This window comes from Piliocolobus tephrosceles, chromosome 3 (assembly GCF_002776525.5).
Source record: "Piliocolobus tephrosceles isolate RC106 chromosome 3, ASM277652v3, whole genome shotgun sequence".
NCBI classification, from domain to species: domain Eukaryota; kingdom Metazoa; phylum Chordata; class Mammalia; order Primates; family Cercopithecidae; genus Piliocolobus; species Piliocolobus tephrosceles.
The window spans coordinates 183,602,550-183,614,440 of NC_045436.1; the positions used below are offsets into that span (position 1 = coordinate 183,602,550).

Consider the following 11,891-nt stretch of genomic DNA (forward strand, 5'->3'; position numbering starts at 1 on the left):
AGAGATGCTATTCAGTGGGGAGAGACACTAACTGGGGAGAGACACTAACTGGGGAGAGACACTACTCAGTGGAGAGAGACACTACTCAGTGGGGAGAGATGGTACTCAGTGGGGAGAGACACTTCAGTGGAGAGAGACACTAGTCAGTGGGGAGAGACGCTAGTCAGTGGGGAGAGACACTCTTCAGTGGAGGGAGACACTACTCAGTGGGGAAAGACGCTAGTCAGCTATTCAGCAGAGAGAGAGACTACTCAGCGGGGAGAGACACTAGTCAGTGGAGAGAGACGCTACTCAGTGGGGAGAGACGCTACTCAGTAGGGAGAGACGCTTCAGTGGAGAGACACTCCAGTGGGGAGAGACACTATTCAGTGGAGAGAGACACTACTCAGCGGGCAGAGACACTAGTCAGTGGGGAGAGACACTACTCGGGAGAGACACTACTCAGTGGAAAGAGACGCTACTCAGTGGGGAGAGACACTAAGTGGGGAGAGACACTCTTCAGTGGAGAGAGACACTAGTCAGTGGGGAGACACTTTTCAGTGGGGAGAGACACTACTCAGTGGAGAGAGATGCTATTCAGTGGGGGAAAGGACAGTTTTTTCGAGAAATGGTGTTGGGAAAACTGTATATCCACCTCCAGAATAATGAAGTTGGACTTCTACCTAACACTGTGTACAAAAATTAATTCAAAATGGATCAAGGACCTAAAACTATAAAATATAAAACTCTTTGAAGAAAGCATAGAGCAAAAGCTTCCCAATGTTGGATTTGGCAGTGATTTCCTGGATATGATACCAAAGCACACACAACAACAACAAAAAAATTAAATCGACCTCAGAAAATTTTAAATTTTTCCACATCAGAAGATTGTCAATAGAGTAAAAAGGCAACTTGCAAAATCAGAGAAAATATTTGCAAATCGTATGTATCTAATAAGGGATTACAATCCAGAATACATAAAGAACTAAAACTTAACAACAAGCAACCTGATTCAAAAATGGGCAAAGGCCGGGCGCAGTGGCACACACTTGTCATCCCATCACTTTGGGAGACCGAGGCAAGAGGATCGCTTGAGCTCAGGAGTTCGAGACCACCCTGGACAACATGGTGAAACCCCCATCTCTACAAAAAACTTAAAAATTAGTTAGGCATGGTGGCACACACCTGTAGTCCCAGCTGCTCGGGAAGCTGCGGTGGGCGGATTGCTTGAGCCTGGAGGGCAAAGGTTGCATAAGTCAAGATTGCGCCACTGCACTCCGGCCTGGGTGAGAGTGAGACTCTGTCTCAGAAAAAAGAAAAGTCGGGGGGTGGGGCGGCAAATGACTTGAATGGGCAAAGTACACAAGTGGTCAATAAGCCATGAAAAGATGCTCATTATTCATCATTAGAGAAATGCAAATCAAAACTATAGCAAGAGCTGGGTATGGTGGCTCATGCCTGTAGTCCCAGCTATTCAGGAGGCTGAGGTGGGAGGATTGCTCAAGCCAAGGAGATGGAGTCTGGCCTGGGCAACACAGCAAGACCTCATCTCCAAGAGAAAAAAAAAAAGAAAAACAGCAAGATACTATCTCACACCCATTAGGATGGCTACTATATGTTTTAAAAATCGCACCTGTTGTCCTAGCTACTTAGGACACTGAGGCAGGATTGCTTGAGCTCAGGAGGTCAAGGCTGCAGTGAACTATGATTGTATCACTGCACTCCAGCCTGGACGACAGAGGAAGATCCTGTCTCTTAAAACAAAAACAGGCCAGGCACGGATGCCTGTAATCTGAGCACTTTGGGAAGCCAAAGCGGACAGATCACTTGAGGTCAGGAGTTCAAGACCAGCCTGGGCAACATGGTGAAACTTGTTTCTACTGAAAATACCCAAACTAGCCGGGTGTGGTGGCACACACCTGTAGTCCCAGCTACTCGGGAGGCTGAGAGGCCGAGGTGGAGCTTGAGCCCCAGGAGTTCTAGACCAGCCTGAGCAAAATGCCCTCTACAAAAAATTATCCAGGCTGGTGGGACCTGTGGTCCCAGCTTCTTGGGCGGCTCAGGTGGGAGAATTGCCTGAGCCTGGGAGGTCAAGGCTGCAGTGAGCAGTGATCACACCACTGCACCCCAGCCTGGGTGACAGAGTGAGACCCTGTCTCAAAAAAAATAAATAAAGAGAAAGAAACGAGAGAGAAGAATGGACAAGGAAGTAATCACGTAGTTGAAGTCTGTGGATGCAGCTGTCCTCAAAGTATTCTTATGAAGATGGTTAAACCTGAAACAAACTTCAGAATTATTTGGTCTGCAGATGTTTTCTTTAAATAAATATTTATTGTAATCATTTTTTAAAACCCAAGATAACAAGTGTTGTTAAGGATGCGGAGGAATTGGAAGCGTGTGCACTGTTGGTGGGAATGTGAAACGGTGCGGCCGCTGTGGAAAACAGTGTGGCCGTTCCTCCAAAAATTAAAAACGCAATTCCCAGATGATCCTGCATTTCAATTCAGTGCTCAAAAGAATCGAAAGCAGGGTCTCTAAGAGATGCTTGTGTACCCATGATCATAGCAGTATTATTCACAGTGGCCAAAACATGGGAGCCTCCTAAGTGTCCCCAGATGAATATGGATAGATAAAATGTGTGTCTCCATACAATGGACTGTGATTCAGCCTGAAAATGGAAGGGAACTCCGACACACGCTACCGTGTGGATGAACGTTGAGGACGCTACGCTAAGTGCATAAGCCAGTCACAGAAAGACAAATGCTGTGTGAGTCCTCACGTGTGAGGTAGTCAGAATCGTAGAGACAGAAAGGAGGATGGTGGCTGCCAGGGGCTGTGGGATGGAGGAGTGGGAAGCTCTCATTTAACGGGAACAGAGGTTCAGTTTCACAAAATGAAAACAGTTACAGGGATGGATGGTGTGATGGTTGCACAGCATGAGGAATGTATTTAATACCGGTGAACTATACACTGAAAATGGTTAAGGTAGGAAATTGTATCCTAATAAATTTTCAAAAAACAAGAGACACCAGGGAGCTTGCTCACTAACTCTCTGCACAGACACACAAAAGAGGCCATGTGAAGACAGAGTGAGAAGGCTGTTGTCTGCAAGCCAGGACCCACATTCACCAGCATCTTGATGGACTTGCCAGTCTCCAGAACTACCAGATATAAATTTCTATTGTGTAAGCCACTCAGTCTGTGGTATTTTATTATAGAAGCCCAAGCAGACTAATACACATTTTAGTTCTTCTGTTGATACTTTATCTGTGTGCTTTATTATTTGCTTAGTGATTCCTCTAGAGATTACAACATGCATCTTGAACTCATCACAGAATACTTGAGGTGAACACTGACTGAATTCCAGTGGAACGCAACCACATTGCTCCCATATAGCCCCACTTCCTCCCACCTACTTTGTCATATTTATTTATATACATATGTATGGGATCTATGTGTTATAAATGAACAATATGGTGTTATTTCCTGAATTAAATTTATGTTTCTTAAAGTCCTTTAGATAAAAAATATCTTTTATTACATCATTCACAACATATTAACCATTTCCAGTTTTTTCTTGCAGGGAAGATTGGCTAGAAGTGAATTCTCTTCCTTGTTTTTTGTTTTTTTTTCCCATATTTGAATGTCTTTGTCTTCATTTTGAAGGATAATTTCACTGAATATACATTTTCTCGGTTGACTTTTTAGCACTTGGTATATATGTCATTCCTCTGTCTTCTGGCTTCCATTATTATTATTATTATTGGGGTGTTTTTGTGTGTGTGTGTGTGTGTTTTTTTTTTTTTTTGAGACTGGGTCTCACTCTGACACCCAGGCTAGAGTGCAGTGGCTTGACCACGGCTCACTGCAGCCTGGATCTCCTGAGCTCAATCAGTCCTCCCACCTCAGCCTCCTGAGTATCTGGGACTATAGGCATGCACCACCACACCTGACTAATTTTTTTTTTTTTTTTTTTTTTTTTTTTGAGACTAAGTCTCACTCTGTTGCCCAAGCTGGAGTACAATGGCGTGATCTCACTGCAACCTCTACCTCTGGGTTCAAGTGATTCTCCTGCCTCAGCCTCCTGAATAGCTGGGATTACAAGTGCCTGCCACCACACCTGGCTAATTTTTGTATTTTTAGTAGAGACTGGGTTTCACCATGTTGGACAGGCTGGTCTCGAACTCCAGACCTCAGGTGATCTGCCCACCTCGGCCTCCCAAAGTGCTGGGATTATAGGCATGAGCCACCACCACACCTGGCCTAATTTTTCAATTTTTCGTAGAGACAGGGTTTCGTCATGTTGCCTAAGGCTAGGCATTCCTGATCTCAAGCCGTTCACCAGCCTTGGCTTCCCAAAGTGCTGGGATTCCAGGCATGAGCCACCGTACCCAGCCAGTTCCATTATTTCTGAGGAGAAGTCAGCCGTTAATCATATTGTCCTGTAGGTGATGAGCTGCTCTTCTCTTGCTGCTTTAAGTATTAGAGCAGATAATTCTTTTTGTCTTTCACTTACTATAGCTTTATAGTAACTTTTGAAATTATGAAATGTGAGTTTTCCAACCTTGTTCTTTTTTGAGGTGGTTTTGCCTATGTTGAGTTCCTTGCATTTCCATATGAATTTTAGGATCAACTTTCCCATTTCTGCTGACAAAGCAGGTTGAAATCTTGGTAGAGTTTTAATTCACCTCGTACATCAATGTCGGGAGTATTGCCATCTAATACTAACACTGCGTCTTCCAATCCATGAATGTTGGACATAGCTTTCCCTTTATTTAGGTCTTTGATTTCTTTCAACGGTATTTTGTAGTTTTCAGTGAAGAAATCTTGCACTTCATTGGTAAAAGTTAATCCTAAGTATTTTGTTGTTTTGGTGCTACTGTAAATAGAATTGTTTTCTAACTTTTATTTTCAGATTTTCATTGCCAGTACACAGAAATACAACTGATTTTTATAGATGGATCTTGTATCCTGCAATCTACTGAGTTCATTTATGAGCTCTGGGGAATGTTTTATGGAGTCTCCAGGGTTTTCTGTATATGGCAAATCATGTCATCTGCAAGTAGAGGTTGTTTTTCTTTTTCCTTTTCAACCACGGTGCCTTTTATTTATCTTTTACTTTTATTTTTATTTTTTCACTTCCCATCCCACTGCAGGACTTTCATTTATTTTTCTCGCCTAACTGCCCTCTCTAGAACTTTCAATACAGCGTTGAATACAAGTGGCAAGAACTTGTATTCAAGTTCTTGTATATACAAGTGGCAAGAACAGACATCGTTGTCTTTGTTCTGTTCCCGATCTTAGGAGGAAGCTTTCAGCCTTTCACCATGAAGGATGGTGTTCACCGAGGGTTTCCTGGAGGCGCCTTTTGTAGGGTTGAGAAGTGCCCTTCTAGTTCTTTGTCATGAAGAAGGGTTAAATTTTTCAAGTGCTTTCTCTTTATCTTTTGAGATGATCATTGGGTTTTGTTCTGTTACCGTGATGTGTTCATAGATGTAATTACTTCTATTGATAGAATATATTAATATGGTGTTGATTTCTGTGTGTTGAAGGAACCATGCATTCCTGAGGCGAATCCCAGTTGGTCATGGTGTATGATCTTTCTTATACGCTGCTGGATTTGGTTTGCTAGTATTTTGTTGAGGAATTTTGTGTCTTTATTCATAAGAGATACTGGTCAGCACACTTCTTTCCTTGTAATATCTCTGTCTGCTTTTGGTGTCAGGACCTCATTCTGTCCTCATACAATGCGTTAGAAAAGGTTCCGTCCTTGGTTCTTTTTTTTTAGCGTTTCTGTTTTTGTGCTGGAAGCCCTGTGTGTTGAGTCACTATCGTCATATTTTCCTTTAATTCTTTGGCTCATTTACAGTAGCCGCTCTGGAGTCCTTAGGAAATGCGATCTGGGCCACGCAGCGCGGGCCTCTGCCATCTGCCCTTTTCCCTGAGTGTCATCACGCTTCTGTTTCTTTGCTTGTCCCATGACTGGGGGCTGCGATCTGGACAACCTGGTACTGTATTTGAGCAAGTCTGGATTCTTGTATTTCTATCAGAGGTTGTTTGATTGGTTTTTGTTTGCTTGGGTATTGCACCGGGACCTGGAGAACCTGTGTCCGTGGCAGCCGCAGATGTGTCCGCTCGTGGTTTCTGCTCGTCTTGTTGAGCCAGGCTGTCCCGGGGTGTCCGCCTGTCTCTACAGCTCAGCGGTGGGCTGCTGCTCCATCTGTGGTTGTGCTCCAACACCACGCATCCCGGAGGCTCCCCATGGCCAACGATCCATGCATGTGGGGAGCTGACATCCAGTCGGTTCCCGGTCCCCTGTGGCATCACTTCTGTGGGTGCGCTGGATCCCCTGCACATGCCCGTGCTGCTTCTGTCGGCCAGGGTTCCAGGGAAGCCGCCTCCGTCTGGCTGTCTTGTTCTCAGCATCTCCCCGTTATTTTTCTGACTGGTCCCTGCTCTCCTGACCCCGCCCCAGCCAGGGCTGTGGGCCTCTCCAGGTCCTGCAGATGGACCCCCCGTGGCTGATGAAAGTGTTCCCCTCCCACCTTGAGCCCACCCCCTCTGGAAGCAAAGCTGCTGGTCCTCAGCCACCTACCCTGGTGCAGCTGTGCTGTTACTGGGTAGAGTGGGGTGGCGGGAGGTGGAGCAGCTGCTTATATGCTGCTGGATTTGGTTTGCGGTATTTTGTTGAGGAATTTTGTGTCTGTATTCACCCTCGGGCCGGGAAGCCAAGTCCTGCTGCTCCCAAAGCTGCAGCGGGATTTCAGGAGCCAGTGTGTTCTGATTTCAGGAGTCAGTGTGTTCTGATTTCAGGAGCCAGTGTGTTCTGATTTCAGGAGTCAGTGTGTTCTGATTTCAGGAGTCAGTGTGTTCTGATTTCAGGATCAGTGTGTTCTGATTTCAGGAGCCAGTGTGTTCTGATTTGTTGTCTGCCTCAATTTCAGAGACCTGAACCGTTGTTTCTACCATTTTGTCCAGTTTCGTACTTGGCTTCGTAGAGATAATTCACTGATTTCTACTTAACTGTAGCCAGCGGTCCTCCTCAAGAAGCACTCACTAAATGAGTTGGTGAACGGCAGGTCCCGGACCCCTCACATGTCAGAATGGCAGGCGGGCAGTCTGTCCATTGTCTGCCCTGCAGACTCACTGAGCAGTGCGTCGGGCTGTCTGACCAGTCGGGAGGGGTGCAGGGCGCTCGCTCTGCAGTATGCGGTCCCCTCCGGAACACAACACAGGATCTGGCACCACAGGGAAACAGGCTGTTGGGCATCCAGATGGTGAAATTTACCCTCTTCAAATGTCAGCATGCTTTTGTTAAATTTTTCAAATGGACATCTTTGTGAAGCACGTTAAACAGCATTACTCCCCTGAACAGAGACCTCTGCGCTGGAAGGTGTCGTAGGAATGGGTTATCCCTCTGGTCACCTGCTTCTTAGTGAGGCTGAAACACGGGGCCCCCTTGGCACCCTGAGGAGCTCCTCCCCGCTCAGGGCTGCTGTGCTGTTGAGAGCTGGCCTGGCTCCGGGTGGCTTTCGGGCCTTCCTCTACACTCCCTGGCAACCCCTTTCTCCAAGTCACTGCTCTTCAGGATGATTCCTGGTGTGACTTGATTCCCAGCAGAACCTAAAGGACTCCTTAGGATTCCCCGAGCCCTGTGGGACACGCAGGGGCTGAGCAGCAGGGGTCTTTTGGGTCTGAGATCCCATGGCCCACACTTGGCTGTCTGCACACTGCTCGCCACACCCTGGGTGAGTTGTTGGCCTCCTGGGTCCTCAGTCTCTTCATCTCTGTTGATAATAGTTATCTCGAAAAATTTTCATTGAGTAAATAGGAAACAATTTCTTTTTTTTTTTTTTTTTTTTTTTCTGAGACAGAATTTCACTCTTGTTGCCCAGGCTGGAGTGCAATGGCATGATGTCAGTTTACTGCAACCTAACCTCAGCCTCCCAGGTTCAAGTGATCCTCCTGCCTCGGCCTCCCTAGTAGCTGGGATTACAGGCATGCACCACCATGCCCAGCTAATTTTGTATTTTTAGTAGAGACGGGGTTTCTCCACTGTTGGTCAGGCTGGTCTCGAACTCCTGACGTCAGGTGATCCGCCCGCCTCAACCTCCCAAAGTGCTGGGATTACAGGCATGAGCCACTGCGCCCAGCCAACAATTTCAACTAACCATATAGTATTGAGCATAAGTTACTTAACAAAAGATGCCTGCCATCATTATTATTTGTGGTTCTGTGTGTTCAATGTACAGGGTTTTGTTTTAATCAGGTGGTGTGAGGCCGAAGGATGAGGAGGCAACGGCTGTGAGGAAAGGAGTTTCCACTCATAGTTCCCCAGAGACCCCCAGGGAGGGAGTGAGGGGAGACCTAGCACCTTGGTTGTGGTTCTCATGGGAGGATCAGGCAGGGTGAGCAGAACAGGCCACCCAGGCTTGGGGTGGGCTCTGAACATGGGCTCTGGATTTGTTGGCTTTCATATCAGAAGTGTGCTCACCGTGGCCTCCTGCCTCTGGGAACTGGCTGTCCCTAGGAGGGCAGTCTCTGCAGGGTCCACAAGCCTCCAGATGCCAAACCATGATAAAAGACAGAAGTGAAGGCAGCACTCACACAGCCTAGTAGGACAGCGTTCCTTCTTGCTCTTAGCTGTCCTTTGGAGCCTTCTCAGGGTCACCTGCAGACTCAGGAGTTATGATACCTCCCGCAGGCAGCATCCTCACAAGGTCCGCACAGCCCCAGGGCAAAGACAAGACCCCCATTGGGGGTACGGAGACCGCCTTGTGCCCCACAGGCCTGCGACCCCCCGACGTGCCGCAGCAGGCAGGCACTGGGCAGTCACCAGTCACTGTGCTGGGGAAGCCTAATGCTCGGGCTCCCTCACCAGGTGGCTTTTCCCAGCCTGGGGTCCACGAGCAGGTGCTGCTTGAGAACTCAGTCATCACATCTCCCCTTTCATGTTACAAGGCGCCTGGAGAAAGCAAACACGGGTGGGGCGCTGAAAGAACTTCTGGACGTGCTTTTGTCCTTCCAGCAGTTCTCAGGGGAGCAGGAGCCAAGGCTCGGGAGAGGCAGGGGAGGAAGCTTGTGCTCCAGATGCTCATTGAGCACCTGTGTATGCCAGGCACAGTCTGCGTGCCCACGGCTGCCCCTGTGATGGGCAGGCCCCCTCGCAGAGCCCACGGGCCGAGGGCCCCTGAGTGAGGCTGAAGCTCAGCTGGGACTGGCCAGTTCATTTCCAGGTCTTACTTTCCAGCTGCTGATGATTCAGATGGCTTACATATTCTCTAAGCTGCAGAGGTGCATAAAGGTAGAAAGATTAAAATGTAGGATATTTACGCCCTCGTGTGGAAGACCCGGGGCTGCTCAGGATGTCGTGCTGGCACCAGGGCTGCGCGTGACCGAAGAGGAACCCGCGCACCTGTGTGGCTCTGCCCGCCTCTGCCCTCGTGGCGGAGAGGCAGTGACAGCTACCGAAAAGCGCAGCAGGCTGGCCTGGTCGTCGTCCTCAAAGCACTGTGATGTGTTACCGTGAACAACTTGTGTTTTATTCTTGTTCTACCACAGGCAGTGTCTCCTCCCGGGCCCCCGAGCATCCCGGCCTGACGCCGAGTCAGAGGAGCGTGGGAAAGCCTCTCAGGTAGTGTCCCCTGCAAGCACCTTCTTCACAGCATTTTAAAGGAAATCGTCAGCAAAATAAAACTGCTCATCATCTCACCCACAGAATTACTGCTAAAAGTTTAATATGTTGCTTTTCATCCCTTTTTTTACACGCTTTGAGTGAGGTTTTGTTGCATATGCCACTTTAGAGTTTGCTTTTTTTTTTAAGCCAGAGTTTCACTCTTTGTTGCCCAGACTGGAGTGTAATGGCACGATCTTGGCTCACCGCAACCTCCACCTCCCGGGTTCAAGTGATTCTCCTGCCTCAGCCTCCCGAGTAGCTGGGATTACAGGCATGCGCCACCAAGCCCGGCTAATTTTGTATTTTTAGTGGAGACGGGGTTTCTCCATGTTGGTCGGGCTGGTCTCGAACTCCCGACCTCAGGTGATCTGCCCGCCTCGGCCTCCCGAAATGCTGGGATTACAGGCATGAGCCACTGTGCCCAGCCAGGAGTTTGCTTTTTTGAAGCTAAGATATAACGTAGGCATTTGCCCTGTTGCTAAAATCTTCAAAAGAACCACGTGATGACTGCATGCTATTTTACCACAAGAATAGGCCGTGGGTCAGCAGGCATCTTCTATAAAGGTCAGGTGGTAAATATGTTTGACTTTTTGGGCAGCTGCTCAGCTCTGCCTCTGTATTGAGAAGGCTGGGGCAGACTGTGTAAATTAATGGGTGTGGCTGGGTTCCAGTAAAACTTTATGTACAAAAGCAGGTGGCAGGCTGGACTCGGCCCCAGCCCCAGAACAGACCACAGTTCACCTCCCCATGCTCTTCTTCTCAGACCTCTGGGTGGCCTCCCACTCCATCTGCTGCATATTTAAGTACACACCGATGTCTCTGTCAACTGAACTCAAGTGTTCAAAGGTCCAGTGCTGTCTCTAAAAGGCAGACCCTCCCATGTCAGCCCCCCCGAGTCCCTGAACGGCGTTTGATGCCTGTGGTCCAGTCCACCGCTGGCTGCCTGCAGGCCTCAGTGTTCTCTCACGCCCCCACCTCCCATCCCCGCTGGCCTGGGCTGTTGACCCTCCTGGGTGCCCACAGGCCCTGCAGCGTCTGTCCACATCTTCTGCTGACCGCCTGGCGGGGTGTGCGTGCTGGTCCAAGGTACTCAGAGATGCTTGTGAATCCAGGCCTTTAAAACCACAAAACCGTCAGTGCTCTGTCATGTCACCAGAGATGCTTGGAGCATTAATAATTTTGTGTTTCTTGAATTTATTAGGATTCCGCCTCTGCAACTCCCCCACAAGGGACCACCGCTCACGCCAACACCGCAGTTACCAGGGAGAGCAGGAAGAGGGGACTCTCCAAGCTTCGGGAGCTCCCAGGCCGGGCCACCCCCCAGGCCGCCCATCAGCATCGCCAGCCTGCTGCAGAGACAGTGTTTAGGCAAGTACTCAGCCAGCCTCAGAAGGAAAACGCTCTTGGGAAAGTGCATATGTAAAGAAGCTCTTGAAGCATGCGCCAAGGACAGACACGGAGCTCTAAACGTTCTCAAGAGTTGTGTTTCTGAGCTTTGCCTTAGTCGTTCAGAAATGCAGCAATGTTCACTTTTATATTCATTGTGAATTTCCAAAATTACGACTTAAAACATATTGATAATAATCTGAAAATACTAAGATGACATCTGAATTTTTAAAAGTACACATTTTAGTGAATAAACTCTTCTCCCCACCTTACTTTTTGTATGTAACATGTGCACCCTCATTTTCCTCAACAGTGTGAAGTTTTGAAGTCAATTCAAAGACAAAGTTGATGTGTTTTTATTGCGACTCTGGATGCTTCCTGCAGGACCTGCTCACCTTGGGGCAGTGACATGTGAAAGATGAACGCCCAGCCACTCGCGCTGCCCCTTCCAGTCCTCCAGCCTTCTGCCCACTAGCATGTGTATGTTAGACAGCCAATGCGACTACACTTTCTCACTTGATGAAGTAAGTAATGTAGTCGAATAAAGTATTTTTCTGATTATCGGGGTAGCGTATATGTGATATGTTTAAAACTTCACTCTTAACAACTTGGAACTTCCTTAAAATGTTGATGCTGGAGGCAAAACGAACACCTGCCTGTTGATTTACTGTGAGAAGGTCTGGCTGCAGCTCCTGGGGGAGACAGGTCTGCTGTGGGGTGCGCACACCGCGTGGGTCCGTCCCGCCGCAGCCTGTGTTAGGTGATTGCTACGCGTTCTGTTCACACAGTACTCACAGCTGGTCTGTGATGCCGGCTTCAGCGGATGAATCTCTGTCAGGTCCGGAGATGA

At 48.1% G+C, this 11,891-nt stretch overlaps 1 protein-coding gene across 2 annotated transcripts in view; it reads left to right on the plus strand.

The window, feature by feature from the left end:
• RNF212 (ring finger protein 212) overlaps positions 1-11,604 on the plus strand; it is a 56,702-nt gene extending 45,098 nt beyond the window's left edge. The window contains exons 10-12 of one of the 2 annotated variants that reach the window (XM_031935390.1): positions 9,541-9,613; positions 10,857-11,023; positions 11,355-11,604. In XM_031935390.1, coding sequence (XP_031791250.1) covers positions 9,541-9,613; positions 10,857-11,023; positions 11,355-11,359 — 245 coding nt within the window. In that variant the 3' untranslated portion in view covers positions 11,360-11,604. The remainder of the gene's footprint in view (positions 1-9,540; positions 9,614-10,856; positions 11,024-11,354) is intronic. The other variant, XM_031935391.1, reaches the window with a different exon arrangement.
• The last annotated feature ends 287 nt before the right edge of the window (positions 11,605-11,891 follow it).